General features: G+C 51.0%; 1 protein-coding gene across 2 annotated transcripts in view; it reads left to right on the top strand.

Annotated features, from left to right (window-relative positions):
* Positions 1–24,351, top strand: part of TSPAN16 (tetraspanin 16) — a 271,648-nt gene that overhangs the window by 41,612 nt on the left and 205,685 nt on the right. For both annotated transcript variants that reach the window (XM_069652885.1, XM_069652884.1), the window contains exon 2: positions 15,924–15,990. In XM_069652885.1, the coding sequence (XP_069508986.1) occupies positions 15,934–15,990 (57 nt within the window). In that variant the 5' untranslated portion in view covers positions 15,924–15,933. The remainder of the gene's footprint in view (positions 1–15,923; positions 15,991–24,351) is intronic.

The raw sequence follows: 24,351 nt of genomic DNA, 5'->3' as shown, positions 1-24,351 counted from the left end.
TCTAGGCTGCTCCGGTCACTATGGGCAGGCTACTCCTGTCCTCTGGTGCATAGAGCCCCAGGTCTCTAGGCTACCCCAGTCACTATGGACAGGCTATTCCTGTCCCTGGGGCACAGAGCCCCAGGTCTCTAGGCTGTTCCAGTCACTATGGGCAGACTGCTCCTGTCCTGGGGCACAGAGCTCCAGGTCTCTTGGCTGCTCCTGTCACTATGGACTGGCTGCACCTGTCCTCTGGGGCACAGAGCCCCAGGTCTCTAGGCTGCTTCAGTCACTATGAGCAGGCTACTCCTGTCCTCTGGGGCACAAAGCCCCAGGTCTCTAGGCTGCTCTAGTCACTATGGGCAGGCTGCACCTGTCATCTGGGGCAAAGAACCCCAGGGGTCTAGGCTGCTCCTGCCACTATGGGCAGGCTACTCCTGTCCTCTGGGGTACAGAGCCCCAGGTCTCTAGGCTGCTTCAGTGTCACCATGGGCAGGCTACTCCTGTCCCCGGAGCACAGAGCCCCAGGTCTCTAGACTGCTCCAGTCACTATGGGCAGGCTGTACCTGTCATCTGGGGCAAAGAGCCCCAGGGGTCTAGGCTATTCCTGCCAATATGGGCAGGCTACTGCTGTCCTCTGGGACACAGGGCCCGTGGTCTCTAGGCTGCTCCAGTCACTATGGGCAGGCCACTTCTGTCCTCGGGGGCACAGAGCCCCAAGTCTCTAGGCTGCTCCTGTCACTATGGACAGGCTGCACCTGTCCCCGGGGGCACAGAGCCTCACGGCTCTAGGCGACTCCTGTCCTGGGGCGCAGTGCCCCTGGTCTCTAGGCTGCTCCTGTCCTGGGCACAGTGCCCCTGGTCTCTTAGCTGCTTCTCTCACTATGGACAGGCTGCACCTGTCTTTGGGGGCACAGAGCCCCATGGTGTCTAGGCTGCTTCAGTCACTTTAGGCAGGCTACTCCTGTCCTCTGGGACACAGAGACCCAGGTCTCTAGGCTGCGCCAGTGTCACCATGGGAAGTCTTCTACTGTCCCTGGGGCACAGAGCTCCAGGGCGCTAGGCTGCTCCAGTCAATATGGGCAGGCTGCAACTGTCCTCTGGGGCATAAAGCCCTAGGTTCCTAGGTTGCTCCAGTCATTATGGGCAGGCTGCACCTGTCCTCTGGGGCACAAAGCCCCAGGTTTCTAGCTTGCTCCAGTCATTATGGGCAGGCTGCAACTGTCCTCTGGGGCACAGTGCCCCCGGTCTCTAGGCTGCTCCAGTGTCACCATGGGAAGGCTGCTCCTGTCCCTGGGGCACAGAGCCCCATGGCGTCTAGGCTGCTCCTGTCACTATGGGCAGGCTGCACCTGTCCTCTGGGGCACAGAGGCCCAGACCTCTTGGCTGCTCCTGTCACTATGGGCAGGCTGCACCTGTCCTCGGAGGCACACCGCCCCTGGGCTCTAGGCTGCTCCAATCACTATGGGCAGACTGCTCCTGTCCTGGGGCACATATCCCTAGGCCTCTAGGCTGCCCCTGCCCTGGGGGTACAGTGCCACTGGTCTCTTGGCTGCTCCTGTCACTATTGACAGGATGCACCTATCCTCGGGGGCACAGAGCCCCAAGTCTCTAGGCTGCTCCTGTCACTATGGACAGGCTGCACTTGTCCCCGGGGGCACAGAGCCTCACGGCTCTGGTCTGTAGGCTGCTCCTGTCCTGGGCACAGTGCCCCTGGTCTCTTAGCTGCTTCTCTCACTATGGACAGGCTGCACCTGTCTTTGGGGGCACAGAGCCGCATGGTGTCTAGGCTGCTTCAGTCACTTTAGGCCGGCTACTCCTGTCCTCTGTGACACGGGGCCCCTGGTCTCTTGGCTGCTCCTGTCACTATGGACAGGCTGCTCCTGTCCAGGGTGTACAGAGCCCCAGGTCTCTAGGTTGCTCCAGTCACTATGGAAAGGCTGCGCCTGTCCTGGGGGCACAGAGCCCCATGGTGTCTAGGCTGCTCCAGTCACTATAGGCAGGCTACTCCTGTCCTCTGGGACACAGGCCCCCTGGTCTCTTGGCTGCTCCTGTCACTATGGACAGGCTGCACCTGTCTTTGGGGGCACAGACCCCTAGGCCTCTAGGTTGCTCCTGTCCAGAGTGGACAGAGCCTCAGGTATCTAGGCTGCTCCAGTCACTATGGGCAGGCTACTCCTGTCCCTGGGGCACAGAGCCCCAGGTCTCGTGCCTGCTCCCATCACTATGGGCAGGCTGCACCTGTCCTCTGGGGCACAGAGCCCCGGTCTCTAGGTTTCCCGTGTCACCATGGGGAGGCTACTCCTGTCCCTAGGGCACAGAGCCCCAGGTGTTTAGGCTGCTCCAGTCACTATGGGTAGGCTACTCCTGTCCATGGGGCACAGAGCCCCAGGTCTCATGCCTGCTCCCATCACTAGTGGCAGGCTGCACCTGCCCACTGGGGCACAGAGCCCCAACTGTCTTGTCTGCCCCTGTCCTGGGGGCACAGTGCCACTGGTCTCTTGGCTGCCCCTGTCACTATGGACAGGCTGCACCTGTCCCCTGGGGCACAGAGCTCCAGATCTCTAGGCTGCTCCAGTCACTATGGACAGGCTGCACCTGTCGTCTGGGGCACAGAGCCCCAGGTCTGTAGGCTGCTCCAGTCACTATGGGCAGGCTACTCCTGTGCCTGGGGCACAGAGCCCAAGGTCTCGTGCCTGCTCCAGTCACTATGAGCAGGCCACTTCTGTCCTCTGGGGCACAGAGCCCCAGGTTTCTAGGCTGCTCCAGTCACTATGGGCAGGTTACTCCTGTCCTCTGGGGCACAGAGACCCAGGTCTCTAAGCTGCGCCAGTGTCACCATGGGAAGTCTACTCCTGTCCATGGGGCACAGAGCCCCAGGTCTCGTGCCTGCTCCCATCACTATGGACAGGCTGCACCTGTCCTCTAGGGCACAGAGCTCCAGATCTCTAGGCTGCTCCAATCACTATGGACAGGCTGCACCTGTCGTCTGGGGCACAGAGCCCCAGGGGTCTAGGCTATTCCTGCCAATATGGGCAGACTACTCCTGTCGTCTGGGACACAGGGCCCCAGGTCTCTAGGCTGCTCCAGTCACTATGGGCAGGCCACTTCTGCCCTCTGGGGCACAGAGCCCCAGGTTTCTAGGCTGCTCCAGTCACTATGGGCAGGTTACTCCTGTCCTCTGGGGCACAGAGACCCAGGTCTCCAGGCTACGCCAGTGTCACCATGGGAAGTCTTCTACTGTCCCTGGGGCACAGAGCTCCAGGTCGCTAGGCTGCTCCAGTCAATATGGGCAGGCTGCAACTGTCCTCTGGGGCACAAAGCCCCAGGTTTCTAGCTTGCTCCAGTCATTATGGGCAGGCTGCAACTGTCCTCTGGGGCACAGTGCCCCCGGTCTCTAGGCTGCTCCTGTCACTATGGGCAGGCTGCACCTGTCCTCTGGGGCACAGAGGCCCAGACCTCTTGGCTGCTCCTGTCACTATGGGCAGGTTGCACCTGTCCTCGGGGGCACACCGCCCCTGGCTCTAGGCTGCTCCAATCACTATGGGCAGACTGCTCCTGTCCTGGGGCACATATCCCTAGGCCTCTAGGCTGCCCCTGCCCTGGGGGTACAGTTCCACTGGTCTCTTGGCTGCTCCTGTCACTATGGACAGGATGCACCTATCCTCGGGGGCACAGAGCCCCAAGTCTCTAGGCTGCTCCTGTCACTATGGACAGGCTGCACCTGTCCCCGGGGGCACAGAGCCTCACGGCTCTAGGCGACTCCTGTCCTGGGGCGCAGTGCCCCTGGTCTCTAGGCTGCTCCTGTCCTGGGCACAGTGCCCCTGGTCTCTTAGCTGCTTCTCTCACTATGGACAGGCTGCACCTGTCTTTGGGGGCACAGAGCCCCATGGTGTCTAGGCTGCTTCAGTCACTTTAGGCAGGCTACTCCTGTCCTCTGGGACACAGAGACCCAGGTCCCTAGGCTGTGCCAGTGTCACCATGGGAAGTCTTCTACTGTCCCTGGGGCACAGAGCTCCAGGTCGCTAGGCTGCTCCAGTCAATATGGGCAGGCTGCAACTGTCCTCTGGGGCACAAAGCCCCAGGTTTCTAGCTTGCGCCAGTCATTATGGGCAGGCTGCAACTGTCTTCTGGGGCACAGTGCCCCCGGTCTCTAGGCTGCTCCTGTCACTATGGGCAGGCTGCACCTGTCCTCTGGGGCACAGAGGCCCAGACCTCTTGGCTGCTCCTGTCACTATGGGCAGGCTGCACCTGTCCTCGGGGGCACAACGCCCCTGGGCTCTAGGCTGCTCTAATCACTATGGGCAGACTGCTCCTGTCCTGGGGCACATATCCCTAGGCCTCTAGGCTGCCCCTGCCCTGGGGGTACAGTGCCACTGGTCTCTTGGCTGCTCTTGTCACTATGGACAGGATGCACCTATCCTCGGGGGCACAGAGCCCCAAGTCTCTAGGCTGCTCCTGTCACTATGGACAGGCTGCACCTGTCCCCGGGGGCACAGAGCCTCACGGCTCTAGGCGACTCCTGTCCTGGGGCGCAGTGCCCCTGGTCTCTAGGCTGCTCCTGTCCTGGGCACAGTGCCCCTGGTCTCTTAGCTGCTCCTGTCACTATGGACAGGCTGCACCTGTCCCCGGGGGCACAGAGCCTCAGGGCTCTAGGCGACTCCTGTCCTGGGGCGCAGTGCCCCTGGTCTCTAGGCTGCTCCTGTCCTGGGTACAGTGCCCCTGGTCTCTTGGCTGCTCCTGTCACTATGGACAGGCTGCTCCTGTCCAGGGTGTACAGAGCCCCAGGTCTCTAGGTTGCTCCAGTCACTATGGAAAGGCTGCGCCTGTCCTGGGGGCACAGAGCCCCATGGTGTCTAGGCTGCTCCAGTCACTATAGGCAGGCTACTCCTGTCCTCTGGGACACAGGCCCCCTGGTCTCTTGGCTGTTCCTGTCACTATGGACAGGCTGCACCTGTCCTTGGGGGCACAGAGCCCAGGTCTCTAGGTTTCTCCCGTGTCACCATGGGGAGGCTACTCCTGTCCCTAGGGCACAGAGCCCCAGGTGTCTAGGCTGCTCCAGTCACTATGGGCAGGCTACTCCTGTCCATGGGGCACAGAGCCCCAGGTCTCGTGCCTGCTCCCATCACTATGGGCAGGCTGCACCTGTCCTCTGGGGCACAGAGCCCAGGTCTCTAGGTTTCTCCCGTGTCACCATGGGGAGGCTACTCCTGTCCCTAGGGCACAGAGCCCCAGGTGTCTAGGCTGCTCCAGTCACTATGGGCAGGCTACTCCTGTCCATGGGGCACAGAGCCCCAGGTCTCGTGCCTGCTCCCATCACTATTGGCAGGCTGCACCTGCCCACTGGGGCACAGAGCCCCAACCCAACTCTCTTGGCTGCCCCTGTCCTGGGGGCACAGTGCCACTGGTCTTTTGGCTGCCCCTGTCACTATGGACAGGCTGCACCTGTCCTCTGGGGCACAGAGCTCCAGATCTCTAGGCTGCTCCAGTCACTATGGACAGGCTGCACCTGTCGTCTGGGGCACAGAGCCCCAGGTCTCTAGGCTGCTCCAATCACTATGGACAGGCTGCACCTGTCCCCGGGGGCACAGAGCCTCACGGCTCTAGGCGACTCCTGTCCTGGGGCGCAGTGCCCCTGGTCTCTAGGCTGCTCCTGTCCTGGGCACAGTGCCCCTGGTCTCGTAGCTGCTCCTGTCACTATGGACAGGCTGCACCTGTCCCCGGGGGCACAGAGCCTCAGGGCTCTAGGCGACTCCTGTCCTGGGGCGCAGTGCCCCTGGTCTCTAGGCTGCTCCTGTCCTGGGTACAGTGCCCCTGGTCTCTTGGCTGCTCCTGTCACTATGGACAGGCTGCTCCTGTCCAGGGTGTACAGAGCCCCAGGTCTCTAGGTTGCTCCAGTCACTATGGAAAGGCTGCGCCTGTCCTGGGGGCACAGGCCCCCTGGTCTCTTGGCTGTTCCTGTCACTATGGACAGGCTGCACCTGTCCTTGGGGGCACAGAGCCCTAAGCCTCTAGGTTGCTCCTGTCAAGGGTGGACAGAGCCTCAGGTATCTAGGCTGCTCCAGTCACTATGGGCAGGCTACTCCTGTCCTTGGGGCACAGAGCCCCAGGTCTCGTGCCTGCTCCCATCACTATGGGCAGGCTGCACCTGTCCTCTGGGGCACAGAGCCCAGGTCTCTAGGTTTCTCCCGTGTCACCATGGGGAGGCTACTCCTGTCCCTAGGGCACAGAGCCCCAGGTGTCTAGGCTGCTCCAGTCACTATGGGCAGGCTACTCCTGTCCATGGGGCACAGAGCCCCAGGTCTCGTGCCTGCTCCCATCACTATTGGCAGGCTGCACCTGCCCACTGGGGCACAGAGCCCCAACCCAACTCTCTTGGCTGCCCCTGTCCTGGGGGCACAGTGCCACTGGTCTTTTGGCTGCCCCTGTCACTATGGACAGGCTGCACCTGTCCTCTGGGGCACAGAGCTCCAGATCTCTAGGCTGCTCCAGTCACTATGGACAGGCTGCACCTGTCGTCTGGGGCACAGAGCCCCAGGTCTCTAGGCTGCTCCAATCACTATGGGCAGGCTACTCCTGTCCCTGGGGCACAGAGCCCCAGGTCTCGTGCCTGCTCCCATCACTATGGGCAGGCTGCACCTGCCCTCTGGGGCACAGAGCCCCAAGTCTCTAGGCTGCCCCTGTCCTGCCGGCACAGTGCCACTGTTCTCTTGGCTGCCCCTGTCACTATGTACAGGCTGCACCTGTCCCTGTGGGCACAGAGCCCTAGGCCTCTAGGCTGCGCCTCAAGACAAATTAATTTTAGGAAAGGTGATGCCACTGCCTGCCTAGAACTTTGAGCTCCAGCAGGCTGTACTCAGGAATGCACATATGTAGGGGTTGTCATGAGACAGCCCTAGCAAGGTGACATGCTTTTACTGGCATGGAGTATTAAGGGATGAGGTCTGATTAGCTGGCCTCACCTCCAGAAACAGAACTGCCTGCATAACTTTATGAATATACAAATAAAAATAACTCAGGCTTTCCCGCCATCACAAATGGCCTTCTGTCACAAATTCCCTGGACTTGCTCAGCAACCTAAAGGGGGATACAGCATTCCTTACTCGCTCAGCAACTGTGATGAATCCCCAGATGTTGTCAATTCTCCCCTAGGGGGAGTACCTCTCCATGAGGCGAGGCCGCTACCCGATAGGCCCCCCAGGCGGTGGTACTCAGCAGGTGGATCTCATGGGGAGAAAATCCCACTATGGGATTAGTGATGACCTGGGGAGAACGCGGTTTATCCATAGCCCACCTAATCCAGACACACCTTCCTACCCTCCTCCCACCAGTACCTAACCTTAGGTACCCATGTACCTTTGCCAAACCAGCCAGGTAGGAAGCACTGAGACAAGGAAGAGTGTGGACTCCTCCAAGGACTTGTGTCCCTTATGTACTGAGACGAGGAAGAGACCGATTGACTCACCTGGAGTCCTCAACATCAGTACTGGGATGAGGAAGAAGGGCAGAAGCATAAACAGCACCTCTACTGAACAGGCTACTATTAAACCAGAAAAGGGAATTCCAAATCAGAGAGGCCATCCCTGGAGGAACTTGGATATTCGAAACCTGTACGAAGAACCGAACAGCAGAGGACGAGAAAGATACCCACCTGCAGTTCCTTCACCAGAAGGTCCATTGTGGAAAGGCTGGAGACAGGAGGCCGAGCACCCAGCCGAACGAGAAGGCTGGAGCGAAGGAACCGTCTGGGGCGCACAGCCAGCAGCAGGGAGCCACTGCAGAGTCGCTGCAGTCCCGGGAACGATTGGAGGAGGCCTATGGGAACTGCTGCAGTCCCTTGAACGATCGGAGGAGGCCTGGAGGCGGCAGGGAGCCGCTGCAGTCCCTGGAAGGATCGAGAAAAGCCGGAGTGGGGAATCAAAGCCTGTACACAACCCCAAGACACCAGTAAGCACCCATCAAGAGGGTGGGGAGACCAGGACGTTTGTGGGGGATCTCAAAAGAGAAAGAAACCTTTGCGAAAAGGATCAGGGACGCAAAGGGGAAAATACAAAAGGGTCTGGGACCCGAGAGAGAGAAGCCTATGCCAAAGGGGCCTGGGACCAGAAGGAGAGAAAGAAAGCAATCCAAAAAGGGGTCTGGGACCTGAGACGAAGAAAGAAACTAATAAGGAGCGTCTGGGACCCGATAAGGGGGAAAGGCTGGCAGGATAGTGAACCAGGTTTAACTCCTGAGGAAGAAGAGGAATTGAGATGGGTCTGGGACCCACAGCTAATGATGAGTTACCTCCGGGATCATCACCATAGTCACAGTACCTAGCAGGGTAGTGAACCAGTTAAGACTATGAATACGGTGAACACTGGCGGTCCTGAAGAGCTTGAGAAAGGCCAGGGGAAGGGAGTCATGTCTCTTGGTTTTAGGAACATTATTGAACGAGCCAAGAGAAGGGAGTCATTCTCTTGGCATCCTGAGGACCTTTGAGAAAGACTAGAGGAAGGGAGATATACCCCTTGAGCTTGATGGCCATTGTGGAAAGAACCAAGAGGAGGGAAGTGTTCTATTGGCTTTGTCAAATATTGGATGAAGGCCAGGAAAAGAAAGACACTTGTCCTGGCATTGTGAGAACCATTGAGAAACCAAAGAAAGGTCAGGGGCAGGGAGTCATCCCCCTAATGCTGTGAAAATACAAGGCTTTTGTTTTGTGTGTTTTGCTGGAATACACTCAAAGAACCTTTTTGAGACTTCTGATTTACATTCCCGGAGAAGAACATTTTTATCTGCTTCACCCAGAACTGAACTTTGGATTGTTGTCCAGCCTATGAAACAATTCTTCTGGACCAAGAAGACAGCCATTCTTTCTTAGTTGAGTTAATAGTGTAAGGGATGCAATTAGACTTTTGACAAAGGACGGTGGACTCTTTGCTTTAGACTGCTATCCTGACAATTGCCTTAGTATTAGTTGAGGCAGGGAAACCCCTCGTAGAACTAGGGTCAGATAGGAATTTCTCTTTTATTTGCTCACTAAAAAAAGTCTAAAGCCAAAAGCATGTCACCTGTGTGTCGGTTTCCTACTGCCACAGCCTTACACAACCTAACGGGTATCTAGAATGCCTGACCCGGTCAGCAACCTTAAGGGCATACTGCATGCTTGACTTGTTTCAGCATTCTTACTAATACTCTCTAGCTGGTCTCTACCAGCTGCTGTCCCCAGCTTCTCCAAAGGAATCCTGCTAATCCTGGACTTTCCACCTGGATACTGCCCCACTGTGCTGTCCCCTGGATGTGACCCCCTGTTTCTGCTCTTAGTTTACATTCCTGGGTTTTTTAAACCATCTCTTGTCCTCCTTGTGTTCCTCTTCTTACTTCTCCTCCACATCCTGTTTCAGGTCTTATTCCATCACATATTGCTCCAACACTCACTCCTCCTTCCCACCTTCTGCTTCAACTCTTACTCCTCCATCCTGTCCTTCTCTTGCTCTGCACCAACCTCTCCCTTTTCTCCTCCTTGCTCCCCCATCCTCCTCCAGCTCCTCTCTCAGTAACATCAACTCTCAGGAACACCATCTTTCCCCCACCCAACTAATGGAGACTGTCAGTTTTTTTATAAGATGGACAATAGGGTGGTTAGGAAATAAGACATTGGCTCTGATTGGCTCCATGTGTTCCTTCCTGGGTTTCCCTGGCCCTGATTGGCCCCAGTCTCTTTATCTGTCATTATCACTACCTCTCCCTAACTCTAGTTGAGTGGCGTTCTAGTTTGTAGTCTCCCCATTTTAGGATCAGGCAGGAGTGTAATGCTGGCTGTTTTCCCTCCTGGAACTCTCCCTGCAGAGTTCAGGGGGATCTGGCTCTCTTTTCTGTGATTGCGTGCCTTTAGCTGAACACCTGATTCCTGCCTCTGGCATCTGGGTTGCTGTAGAGTCTGTTGTGTGATCCACCTTGGGCTTCGTCCCTCTGGCATAACCTGCACTGGGAACCCCCTTCAACGCAATGCATGGACTTGTGGACCTTCGGTAGAGTGTTTTTTCTGTCTCTCCTCAGCTCCCTGACTGCGGGAACTTTCTAACCCGTGTAGTCTCTCTGTTCTGCTTTGTGAGGACTGGTGGAAATGTGGGGAATGCCCTAGTGAAATCTTCCAGGGGTTGCATCATAGAGCGGGTGGCTCTCCTTGATCAGTAAGATACCCCAGTATTTTCGCTAAGGGTCCCTCAGGTGGCACATTATGCATTCCTGATGTTATTTCCTGTAACCGATGCATTGTGGGAAGGAAACATGTTCAGCGTTCAAAGCGTCAGGCTTGCAAGGCCTATGTTTCATTCTAGGTCCATAGATATTGTGGCGACTCTACACGGAAGCCACCCTACCACCTCAGTAGTGCAGCAAAGAAAGATGTGGAGAGTTCTTAGAGTGGGCTCCCTTTTGGAGAACAGAGCACAAAGCAGTAACAGTAGCAACTCCTAGGATCAGGACGGGACTATTGGGACTGGAAGGCCATGACCCAATTGGTGAGAAATCCATAGAGAACCAAAGCAGGGAGGGTTGAACTGCGTGTGCCTCCTTGTCACCGGCTGCCTGACTGATATACCTGCATGGTACCACATGGTACCACGTGACAGCCACCATCTTGTATTGGGAAGTGCAGTTTTCCTACTGGAGGCTGGTAGCCTGAAAGGCAGCATACACATGTCCAGATTGTAGATAAGTGTGAGGGAGAGGAACATTCCCTGAGGACTGTCAGGGAGCCATCAAGCAAATGTCAGCCTCAAGGGGCCCAGATACCACAGCGGGCCACCGCTCTCAAGGCACAGCCACGCACACAGCACTGCAAGCGGGCATGGATTTAAAGTGCTCAGAGTCCATCTTACTCCAATACTGTGGCCAGCTATATGCCGGGTAAATGTATTGCTGAAATTACTGTATGTGTACGACATGCAGCAAAGATCTTTAAATCCATGCCCACCACCAAGTTGAGGATGGAGCTGGATTTTGTGCAGTATAAGATCATGCAAATCATTTTCATAATGTGCAAAATGGCAACATCGGACCATGCTGTACAATACAGTAGGGATGGGAAGGTGGCCTTCAGAGAGGTCCACTAAATTTCCACTACATAAATACAACTTTCTAAAACTTCAGAAGGACTTGCTATACTTTTTATTACCTCCCCCCCCACCCCCACCTGTCTGGGTGGAGGTAAACCTTGGAGTAAAACTCATGGCACACTAGAACTCATAATCAGGCGTTATTTGCTGCATGCCGCGCCACTATGGAATAATGCATGCAGGAATGGCCATAATGTGGAGGGCTGTGTTTCTACTCTTATCGCCACATTCAGAATAACCTAACAGTGTCTAAGGGGGCTTCATGCCGGGCACATGAAAGGGGGCGGAGGTGGATGACCGAGTATCCCAGGGCCCCTTGGATGGAAACAGGCATGTTCGGGTCGATTCTGGCCTGTGGTTCCTCATAGACCAAGAAAGAAAGACCTTCTGGCCCTCTTACATCACTCAAGGGTCACTTAGAGTTTGGAAGGGTTTCTCACTCAGAGTGGATGACACCATCTTCACAGACACGGGGAAGTGTCATCACTCCTCCGTGTGCCACTTGAGAACCAGGGGGTCCTCTGGCCACCTCCTGTGTGCAGTGGCGCTCTGATCTCCAGATGATGGGTGGCCATTATACTCTTGAAGGCCTTTCTGTTAGTCCATGCCAGGGCAGGGAACTCTTATAGAGACCCTACCCTGAAAGAAGAGGGCAAACCTATCCATCCAGAAACTAAAGGCAGCCAATCGGCTCAAGGAAGCCTGGGTTGGCATTTCCAATACACATTCTGCTGGCATGGTATGTTCTCTGCCCTCTAACAGCTTTCTCACCGGGATAGGCTCTATCCCTCATATCTCAGCGTTATGTTGGATGCTTCTACCATCACTTATGTCAGGCAGGTTGCCATTCTCCTACCACAGTTTGGTAGTATGGGAAGATGAGGGTTTGTACTCTAAAGCCATGGGAGACTCCACAGCCCAAGGAAGCAGGCCTACCAGGCCAACATCAGAAGAACCATGAGCTACTTGAGGAGGGACAGGATGGGAGCTACAGGGACCCTCCCCAAAGCCCCCCAGGCTATGTCCTGACCCAAGTGGCATAATGTCAGAGAGCGGAGTTACGCTAGTGCTCTAAGATAAATACAGACTGTGGTGAGGGCGCCTTTCTTTCCAGCAACCCAGACTGGCGGAGAGAATGAAAGAGGTTGGGTACGGGCCACACACCAGGACTCCTACTATATGACCAACAGATATCCCCTAGAGAAAGGAATATTCATCCAAAGCACCAAGATAATGGGTGGAAGGAATCACCCCTACTCGATAAGAATTAACTCATATAAAACTGGATACTATGGCACACAGGGATCTGGCGGGGTCTGTGAAGACAGGGCGAGGGAGATAAACAAAAGTTGATGCTTGTGTACCTAGTGTGCTACGTTCCGAGTTATGCTCGGGCCTTTAACTCGCTATGCTCAGGCATTTAACTTGGGCCCCGGGCCAGTAACACCCCATCCGGTTTGCCGGATCGAGTATGAATGCTTAATTATTATTATGCTTTAATACAGCGCCAGCTCACCACTGTAGTAGTCTATGTCATAATATTAGGAAGGCAACATTATGCCTTGTAAGTGGTAGGGTTTCACAGAAGCACCGGCACTGTTAGCAACGGTGCCGGTGCTTCCGTATCCCACGGGAAGGGGGACTTACACTTTCCGCCACCTGACATCTCGGGCTGCCGGGACTTGTAATGTCCCGGTGGCACAGGGATATCAGGTGGCGCAACAGTGTAATGAGTTCGGCTGCAACCCGCCGGAGGCACCAAACGCGTGATGAGGCCCATCCCTTATTAATGGGAAGGACACTATTTTAATTTTTTTATTTTATTGTTTACAGCGCGTACCTAGTGCAAGAGCAGGGTGTGAATAGCCAGCATTGGGCTGGCATCTTTAAACAGTAACGCAGTACTGTGAGTTGTGGTCTATGAGTTGGCTGTGCATATATTGCCCTTGGTCAGGTGTTGTTGAAAAAGCCAAGTTTTCAGAGAAATTGGAGAATTGGAGGGGCAATCTGAGCTGATACTGGGATTGAGTTTTAGAAGCTGCGTGCATGACAAGAGGATTGTTGGCGGGTCCTCTAATTGCAACACGTGGTGAATCGAACCGTTGGTTTATTTGATGTGCCAGGAGTGTGTGCCACCAGATACGTGGAGCTTAGCCAGCAGGTACACTGGTGAGCTGGTATATGATATATGCAGTCTAGAGCAGTATCCTGACCTCCTGGAGAGGAAGCCAATGTAGTTTGCTTAGGACGGGGTGATTCAGTCAAATTTCCACGCACCTGTAATAAGACATGCTGCAGCATTTTGGACTGCTTTTAGAGGAGCCAGGTGAGCGGCTGGGAGCCCAGTTATGAGGGCATTCCCCCATCCACGTGCGAACCCACAAGGGCCTGAAATGTAATCCGAAAGTCCTGGTGTGGGAAGAAGGATAAGATTTGGGCCTTCTTGGCTATGCGTTTCTGGAAGGACAGGCTGATGTCAATGGTGAAGCCGAATGATTTTGCTGAATCCGAGAGTTGTGGATCAAATCCTTATAGGCACATATCATTGAGCCATTGTTGGACAGGTTGTTGTTGAGTGAGGAGACCAATGAGGATGAATTTGTTCTTGGATGGGTTAAGTTTGAGGTAGGCAGAGGAAATCCAGGACTGGATGATGGCTGGGTAATCAGACCGACCACTGATGTCCTAGGGCTGTTTACTCTCGGGTACAACTGAGTATCATTCACATATTGGAAGAAGGATATAACAGGATCTTTGACGACTGTGCCCGGAGGCTCCATGTTAAGGTTAAAAAGATCAGTGAGAGGATGGAGTCTTGGGGGACGCCGCAGGAGACTGGAAGTCAGTTAGAATGTAACTTGTCCATCTGGACAGTCTGGTGTTTGCCCTACTGGTAGGAGGTAAACCAATTCAGGACAGTGCCAGAGAATCCTATTCTGTCAGCAAGGAGGGAGTGAAGGACGTGGTGGTCAAAGGTGTCGGATGTAGTCGAGAGGTCCTGGAGGACCCTTATCCATGATTTAAAGGGCATCATCCACCACCTGGATGGTGGCTGTCTCGATACTGCACTTGGGGCGGAACCCCGACTGATAGTTGTTTGGGTGTAGTTGTTTGATTCTTGCGAGTAGTTGTGTAGCGACTACTTTTTCCAAGATTTGGCCAATAAATGAGACACATCTTGAGGATGTCCAGGAATTACCCTTCTGTGAAGAAGGCATTAATGATGGTGAGGAATGCATTGAGCGCCGGTCCCTTCAATTGTTTAATGATGGAGGCGGATGTGATATTGTCAGAGTAGAAAGTAGGAAGTAGATTTGAGGGAGGCAGTTGTTTTAAAGGTTCTGGGGCAGAAAGAGGAGAGAATTTGGTCCAGACAGCGGGGCCTTGAGCGTACTCCGGTGCAGGGTATGTGGGGGAGGGGTCTAATGCTGTGGATGCTTGATTTAATGATCCATCAGATTTTGTCTTTTTATTCAATAAAAATGTTCATTCCGTCGCATTTTTCCTGAGTTGCTGGCACCTCAGGGTCAGGTGAGGGTTTGTTTGGTACACTGCTTTATTACTTCAAAAGGGGCTGTGCTCCTGTTAGAGGCTGCTCCGATGGTGGTGGAGTTGTAAGCAGCTTTGGCCTCAGTTATCAGAATCTTACGGTTGCCATGGAGAGATTTGAGGTTGGTGAGATCTCCAGGGTTACACTGTTTCTCTAGGGCTCTGGGTGAGCGTTTGTTGGAGGAGAGCCTGGAAGAGTAATACCAAGTGGCAGAAGGTTTGGTCTTAGTGTTTCTGTTTTTTAGGGGGGCATGAGTGTCCACCAGTTTCATAGTGGGGTTGTTAAATAATTCTTGGCGGACCAAGGCATTCCGTGTGGTGGGGAAGTCTCATTAAAACTTTGGAGATAATTGGAAGAAAGAAAAAAGCACAAACCTTCGGTTTCCTCTGGTTTGCAGTGATATTATCGAATAGAAAACAATGAATGGATGTTTAAATGAATCAAAAACATCTAAAAGAAATAACACATTTTTTTTTTTAAATTAACATTTGTGGTTGGGAATAGGAATAGTAGTTTTTGGGGTGGGGAAAAGTAGTTTTTTTAAAAGGGGGGATTGGGGGTACCCCCCAAAACCATCCATAAAAAATGTGGCAGATGTTTTGGGTTCGTTCAAAATTCATTCATTGTTTCATAATTCGATAAAATCACATGTAACCTTTTTTCTCTCCTGATTATAAGGTCCAAGCCCATAAGGAGGTCCTTCCTCCAGTTATTGCATCGATGTATCACCTCCAAAGAGATTGGGGCATTATCACCAGAGGAAGCGACTCCAGATGTACATCCTTCAACCCTCAGTTAAATCATCTAGGACTTGAGAATGGGGTCTATCAAGAGTCCCCCATTAGGTGGTGATTTGGCAGGTGCCACTGGCACGAACTGCAATTCCCCTTTCGGGATTAGTACTGCTCATCCCTATGAACTCATAATGAGGCTCCCCCTGCGCGCACCGGAAAAATGATAGGGCCTAATGTTAGTCAGGAAAGGGAGGATACTCCAAAAAAAGCCCCCCGTCTATAGCAGTATCTGGTATTAGTCTTTTAAGTAATATCTCTATAGCTCATTGTACTTAGACCAAGGGTTGACTGCTACCTGCAGCCAGGGCATCAGGATAGAGGTGTCCTGCTCAATTCAGACCTGGCAGAGTTTCCACAGCCCTAGTGCTGCCTGGCTCTGAACACGGGTTCCCTAATGTGGAAAGCAAGGAGTGAAGAATGTGTTTTCTGTGATTGAGCATGCAGCGCTGTGTTGAGAAGTGGCCATCTTGTGGGAGTAACACTGGCTTTCTCTTGCAGGCCGGGGAAGATGGGCTGCTTTTCCTTCTTGAAAACCATGATGTTCATATTCAACGGCATCATCTTCGTAAGTATGAAACTCTGCAGAACTCAATGCCGCGCGGCCCTCCTCCCTTGGCATCGTGCAGCTGTAGTGGCCTTACCGCCTCTTGATTCTCAAACTCCACCACTCCTCAAGTGAAGGAAGAGGCAAGAGCGTGTCCTGTAAGATCCTCCTTTACAGGCCTCTGTATGCCTGTGCAGGTGATTGACAAGCACTGTCACCAATATGCCGCCTGTGGCTGAGGATAACCGAGCTCTCTGGATGATCCTAAGTCCTGAGTGAGTCTCGAAATTTACAATAATATGTGATATAGTTTGATAAAACCTTTCACAAAAGATTAAAAAAACAACAACAAAGTAAACTAAAATATCAAAATATCCAAATGTCATAAAACAGTTCATAAATTATAACAATATTGCTTTTACAAAATGTCATACAATCAAGTTAAAACATCTGAACATATCTCTACCCATTCGCAAAGAGTAAAAAAACATGTTATAATCATGCAGCTGGGCAAACACAAAACACAACTCAAAGAGAGTAAGCACTCAGCACTATATATTCTTTTCCATACCCAGTTCCTTATCAAAAGCCACCCACACCTATGAAAAGGCAAAAGGTCTAGCCATTCTGCATCCAGAAATGGGATCAGGTAATATTATCCCCACCAAAAATAACACATGGAACCCCAAAAATGCCATTCCGCCAAAATAGGTAATTGCGGACGCCCTGGAAGCCTTCTGCAAGGTGTCTATAATACCGCATATAGGATTTGAACAGAACCTTGCAGGCAGTCAACACGTGTCTTAGAGTCTCTGTCATGCCAGAAGCTTTACAAAGCCGAGAAGACCGCTCATCCTTCGGCATTCCCACCCAAGCTTCTTTAACACCAAGAGCGGGTGTTTAGTTAGATGTACCTTCATAAATACCCTTCGAAGCTTAGGGCTGGGAAATTGCAAGACATATTTCTGTGGATGTCGATAGGAAAAGTACAATCCAACATAGGACAGGACGGGGGCATGGATGTAGCCCTGTTTAACTCTCCTTCCAATTTTAATGGGTGCAGACATGCCCCTCCCCCGCTGCCCAATCTTACCTGAGCCGTGGTGTTCTCGTGCAATACCTGGCATGCATATAACAAATGGGCAGGCATTCCCATTGCTTTTAGCTTTGCCCATAGTTACACACGATTGTTAGTATCGAACAGTGCTGCAAAGTCAATAAACAGAATGTAGAGAGGAGAAGAGGATTCAAGAGCAGTTTGCCGAATCAGAGAATTCACTATGAAGATGTTGTATGTGCAGGATAAACCCCTCTGGAACCCAATCTGGGATTTACTCAAGATGTTTTCAGTTTTGATCCATTTCTCTGTGTCTCTGAGAATACAGGCAGCAAAGACTTTACTCAACCCGTCCAAGATGGACAAGGGTCTGTAATTTCTGGGATCATCCCTCTTGCTGTTTTTAAAGATAGGAATAATGTAAGATTGGGTCCAAGAAAGAAGAATCCGCCCTGTTGTCACAATACGATCGAATAGTGTCATTAAGATGTCTACCCACAATTCAGGGAAGGCACACATGGCCATGTTCCGAACCCCATCGGACCAGGTGCTCTAGATAGTTTACATTTCCTAATTATCAGTACTAAATCCTCACTACGTACTGCTAATTCTAATGTGAGCAGAGCATGCCATTTTCAGAGTATGTATCCTTATTACAAAAGGCTTGCCACAAGACTTCACTGTTGTTCTTATTTTACACCTCATACGGGTGCTGCCTTGCCGAGTTAATATTAGACATGTAATGCTGCTTCCTACAATTGCGACCTTTGTTCTTACAGCCACATAGTAGGGAGCGTTTAGAGAACTGGTCGATAGACAACTGCAAGGCCTTTCTGATCTCATGTCTCTGTCATCTTTAATCGCCTATTACAATACTGTCATATTGATGTATATGGTTCTTATTTTTCAAACCGGTGGGGTTGGGGGGGGGGAATTCCTTGTCAAAAAAGAGCTGTTGATGGTACTTATCCAATACATAATTTCATCAGGGTAATTACATTGCTCGTACACTTTTTCCAGACTGGACATAGGTTTTGTTATAGCCGAGATCTTTCAGCCTGACCATCCCACACAGATCATTTCTGTATTCGCGTTGATCTCCCCCACCACATCAATTTCATTGTTCATTATATTATTCACATTCAGAATAGAAGACAGCAAGGCATGGTCACTGTATTTTAAGAAAATACCCGACATACATTTGGCCATCTCACCAATTCTCTCACTTCCAAAAAAGTAGTCTATAATGGAGGATTTGTTGGACATCCTCCAAGTTGGGCTGGTGGGGCATCAGCTGCAATTGTCCCATTCATCATGAGGACCTGCAGATCACTAAAGAACTCAACTCATTTTACAGCAGTCAGATCGGACTTAGTCCGCTTGTTAACATGCATAACCGTTACGAAGGCCGCTTTCTCAGATATCATATAATCAATGCATGTGGAGTTCAAATCCCCCCCAAACAAACCGTGGGTGACCTCACCTCCAGAGGCATATGTAGAGAGGGTCTCGTATATATCGATTAGAATATTATCTGTCTGCTGTCCCCCAGGAGGGTTATATATGTTAATCAATACAATTTGGAGATCCGCACACACTTCCACATGCACCAGCAGAACATGAGGGTTGGGAACAGGCTGTACTAACTCGCTTGCCTTGAAGCATAATTTAATTAGCTCCCCAATGGGGCGTCTATTTAGTCCCGTACGGGACGGATTGTAAAAACACACAAAATCATGAAGCATGGCCGGCCCCAATAGCCGTGTTCCTTTAGAAAGACTATGGTCCTCATTACGACTCATCCGTAACAACGGTGCCGGAAAGCCTACCGGCACTGTTGTTACCGGACCGGCACAGTACGACTCTGTGGGCGGGTGCCGTCCCGCCCGCTAGGTTCAGACCTGGCGTGTGGAAAGGCACCTGCCCGCAGGGTTTCACGGAAGTATCGGCACCATAATTAACGGTGCCAGTGCTTCCGTGGTCCCCATTCCCATTGAGTCCTATTGGACTCAAATGGGAATGGGGATCTACAATAACTGGTGCCTGATTTCCCGGAATGCCGGGTAGTAATAACCCAGTATTACTGGCAAGAAAGGCACTGGTAAATATTGCAAGTCTGGCGGCAACCCGCCGGTAGCACCGGCAGGGTTACCGCCACACTTGTAATGAGGCCATGTGTCAGAATCTTGAACATATCCAATGGAACCGTTATCAGAAAACAAATGGACATGGGCACGAGTATTCCATGAACTTATAATAACGATATTATCAGGAACGTTTGGTAGGGGCTGGCAGAAATGGTTCCTCATAGTGTCCATCTCCACAACATTACTTGTAGGAGATATGTTGGTAGTCGTCCCATAATTGATAATTGGGCTAAGGCTTGTTTTTTTTTCAAATTAGATTCACCAACAAGCTCAATGTCAAAACCCCACTTTAGTAGAGATTGCTCACCAGCGCAACAACCTCTGCATCCTGAAAGAATGTAAATTTGTATATGACACTGGCCCACACTCCAATTGCTCCACGTATTCAAAGTCCTTACTCTGCAGAACCCTCCGGGAAGGGAGGTGGTCAATAGTCTAAGTAGAGCTTTTCTGTTCAACGGTTGTTGACAGTCTTCAAAAAGGTGTGAGAGCATAAATGAGGGTGCCGGTAAGCGACAGGCTCCGCTCTTGTTAAATCCAACAAGGACCTCTATGTAATTAGCTGAGTTGGCAGAATTTCTACAGTGTCAGGCAGCGGCAAGACGGTCTGACCCTGAATCGGTTGCATCCCCACACTTTGATCGAAGGGTTCAGCCAAACACGCAGTCTCTGGCAGAGACATTTGGTCGGCTTTCTTTTTATTATGTCTACTAAATAGCCATGAGGGCAAATTACCGACTCTATTGTCCAATCTTCTTAACCCTTCCTACCACCTTTCTGCGTGCTTTTTTTGATAGAGACACTGTTTTCTGCTTATTCAAAGTTATCGGATCACTGGCCACCTCCTCAGGATCATGAGTCAAGATTAAGAATCTGGGCACTTCTTCTTTTGTTAAATTTCGCCCTTTGTCGCCTAGTTCTTCTAGAGGGAAGAGAACCATGAGGCCTTTCATTAGCCGCAGCTTCAAGTACTTCTACCAAGGTGGACTCCAACGGCATATCTTAGTCTGAACTCTCTACTTCAGCTATGGGTAAAGACGAAGGTTGCTTTCTAGAGGCTCTCTGCACAGCCAAATTGGGTTGCAAAGGGACATTCCCAGACAGCCGCTAGCAGTAATGATATCCAATGATAACAGCTGTGCAAGCTGGGCAGTGTGTTTCGCTGATTCATTAGAGAGGTAGTTGCAAAGTTTAAGGAGGTTTCTTAGAGCAACGTGTGTGGCTTCATCATCTAGAGACGGTAAGGCATTTACCACCGGCTCACTCTGAATTTCAGAGGTATCCTGATTGTCCAAAAGGGACCAGTTCTCCTCCTCCTCTTGAACCTCTGAATTAGTTGCGTCCAACAGGCCTGTCAGTCGGGGAGAAGCTGATAAATGCTGATTTACTGCTCCTTTAAGTGTACTGCCCACCAGTGTAACACTGGATGGTCCCACTTCTTGCTCTAAATTCCAGCAAATAAGAATAGGTTGCTGATGGATTCCAGCTTGCAAAGGCAAACACAAATTTAATAAAGAGTTATTATTATCAATTTCATTTCATTCACACGCCTGAGGGAGAGCTTCATTCGGAACATGCTCCATTTGCGGCTTTCTTCCTCCCCCTCTCCCTTGCGCATTAAAGTAATTAAGTAGCTTGCCTTTGCACCAGGCCGTGGGAAGACCAGTCTTGTTCTCCTACCAAACGGCTGTAGGACTGTAGGTCCGGAGGTACAGGGGCCAGAGCTTGTTGTTTGATTTTATGGAGATTATAGATCCAGTTTGGTGGCATTTAAAATGTAACAATAAGCACTGCACAGGATATAGGGTGTAGCGTTCCCCGCAAAACTCCTTTTGAATTCATGTACCTAGGAGCCAACAAGGGGCCAAACCAGGGGCCAACAAGCACAAGTCGGGTAAACTCCAATACCTTTTAAAGACCCAGTATGGTTCAAATAAGGCTACCCTGTTCCAGGCGCCGCGGCAAGGTGCAGATTGCACTCGTCGCCGCGCAGCCCGGTGCTGATGTTTTACAATGGGAGAGCTCACCTTATACCCTCCACGGCTCTCCTTGTGAATCCTAAGTTTGCCTCATAGGCCACTGCATAGCCACCACCACCAATATCGCCATGGCCTTGGCCTCTAGGTCCCAGTACGGAGCAGGTCACTCGCTCGCTCACAGCTAATCGTGGCAAACCACACCACAGATCAGCTGCCGTCACTGAGGCACAGCAGCAGGCTGCTGGAAGAAACGCACAAGGAAAGTGTCAAGCCACCAGGCTCACACTGCTCGCAATCACGCAATTACGCAACCGCTTCTGACACGCTAACGTCTTCAAAGCCCCTTTAACAAGACATGTGTCTCATTTCATGTCTGCACCAAATTACATTTGACTAGGAGATGTAATTCACAAATATGGTTGCCTCTTGCACATGATCCAATAGTTTATATCTGAGGTAGAAGCCAATGATCTTTAAGTGTAATGTAAATGAACCCCCTATAATCAATGCAAGGAGGCACACCAGCAGTCTTTCTTATAACAAGGAATAGAGGGCTCCAGCACAGGTGGTTGAAGACAAACACACCCCTTTGCAAACATATGTTTATTTTAAAACTTTGGCCGGTTTGATACAATTAATGCAACTTCTGTGAAAATGATTCAGTTCCCCGCTGATAGATTGACAGCAAGTAGTTAAAATGTACTAAGTGGAGGCCTTCGGAATGCATACAGCTTATGATAAAGCACCACCTAACCTCTTTGCAAACTGGAGCAATCATCATTTTGTATGAGGAGTATTATGCAAACATGTAATCAGTTAGCCATTTAATATTGTTTTGGTGTGTTTCCGGTTCAACATCTGTAGATAAAAAGATGTGTGAATACTAATTTGGCTAAAGATCCGTTCACCTCTATGAATTTTCCAAAGTCTTCAAGACAATGCAGGTTACAGAAGATGGTTTTTCATTGTTGATTAGTTGCTTTGCACACCATTCCAGCCCCTTTTTCACAAGAGACCAAATTGTCCGAGATAGGCAAGAGCACAATTTCTGCATACTTACTCGTTAATTTTTAGTGAGCGTAAAAATGCACAAGTTCTCTTCAAATTTCTTTCTAAAAATACCATAACGCAGCAATGTCTTGTGCCACGATTTCCTTCTTTCGATTGTTTACTATTAAGTACAGCTACAGGTCTGTTAAAAAATCGTATGTTTGCATACAAGGGGTGAATTGAATTTCAGTATTTTAAACTATGGTGGTCCCTACATTGCTATCAGAAGCATATCGTGGTTACAATATTTCAAGAGGTCTGTGGCAAACGCAAAATGAGGTTAACATATTTGAAACTGATCTTAATCCCTACATAGTGGGAAGCAGAACAGATCAGTTTCATTTCTCAGACATGCGTATTTTGGTGCAAACATCCAAAAAGTAGTAGTTCTGCTTAATTTGTTTAAGTTGGCCATAAATATTCAATGATACCCATCCAGGGGTCTGCAATCCGCAGCTGTCCAGAGGTTGTGAACCAGGGCTTCCATGGTCCCTCAACATTGACTGTCCTGGCTAAGGAATTGTGGCAAATGGATCGTCCGGTAACTTTTTGAGCCCTCCCTCCTAATGTATATAAAAAGAAATGTATGCAAATAACATTGTCCTCAAAATGTTAAAATAACACACACATCATTTTCTGGTCAGATTTTCCAGACTAAGCTGAAAAGCCGGTAAAAAAAACTAACACAAAACACTTCTCCCTTCAAACTGTTTGGCACAGTTCTTGAGTTTTTATAGGTTCACCACCAAACGTAATCATGCATAAAGCAATCTCTTTGGAATCAAGGAATTAGTCCTTGCTTTGACCTTTCACTGATCGGTCGTAGATACTTTGTGGATCTTTAAAATACTGTCTGCAATTGTATAGTTTTCCATGATCTGTCATTAAATGGCATATGTAGCGTTTAGTCAATACCAAATACTTTCTCATGTATTTGGCCAACGCTAAATAAAAAAGTTGTTTCTTAGTGACATTTCATACCCGGTGAAAGGTTAGATGAGTGCAAATCTGCTGGCGCTCTTTGGACTATAACTATATGTTCCCAATGTTCTTTTACTTCTGTGTAATTTTATCAGCACACCTTTTTATTTCAATCGTACAAACCAGGCCAGGATAATTTCACAGAAGAAAAACAGGGGCCACATGACAATGCGCAAGCCTGCGCTGCTCAGAGTGCCAGACATGGCGCACACAAAGTCCAAAGTCATGTTGCGGAAAACGGACATTAAGATTTCTGATTGCCAATGCGGATCGCACCCGCCATTTTGGAAACTCCTTTGAGTGGCTAGGAAAAGTAAGGAAATGGGGCTGTCCCCATCCTTGCGAAAGCAGTCAATGATTCCGACCACCTATGAGGCTGGAAAAGCATTGAATGTTACAGTGTGACCAGGCTAGATCATGGCCATTTACAACACTGGGGCTGTCCATCCACGCAAGCGACCCCCCAGACCACGCCTTGCAACCCCGGGAGTCCTTTTCACACTGTGCATTGTGATTCTCTGGCCCTGTGGCGTTGCCCCGTGAGGGGATACGCACGCGGCGGCGTGACGTTGCACGTCGCCGCGTGCGCCTTAAATAAACGGGGCGTTCCCGGCCGCAGTAGAGCGACCGGGGAGCCCGAAGCGCACAGACGTGTCCGTGTGGAGTCTGTGGGTGGAGGGGCTCGCGGGCACGCATTGGGGGCACCCAGAGACCCCCAACAGTGGCGACGAGTGTCGGATGCCCGGGCCCGGCGGTGAGCGCGATCCCGGACAATTTTTCTGCAACGAAGGAAACATCCGCGGATGTTTCGCATCACGCTGAGGCCGCGGACCACACGCGGCTGGCGGCCATCTTGCGCACGAGGTGGAGGATCTTCCGAAAGCTCCGGTTTGGAGTAGGAAGGCCATCCAAGCCTAATTTTTGGATTTACTGACTGCGGGCAGTATAACCCGCAGGCCCATGCCAGAATTTTGATATTTTGGCCATTTTTCAGACGATGACGTCGTGTTGTAGCTGGAAGATGGACTGAGGTGGCTGGGCCTTCTCAGCCCATTCCTTTTCAAAGCTCAATTTTTGGGAACTTTTATCCACGGATCCTCTTCAGGACCCTCTTCAACCCCTTCATCATCATCACGTGGGGGATGACGCTCCCGCTTCTGCGGCCCAC

This window comes from Ambystoma mexicanum, chromosome 3q, assembly GCF_040938575.1.
Source record: "Ambystoma mexicanum isolate Mex_15411 chromosome 3q, UKY_AmexF1_1, whole genome shotgun sequence".
Taxonomy (NCBI): Eukaryota; Metazoa; Chordata; class Amphibia; order Caudata; family Ambystomatidae; genus Ambystoma; species Ambystoma mexicanum.
Note: the sequence above shows the minus strand (reverse complement) of the source record. Positions and strands in the feature narration are given on the sequence as shown.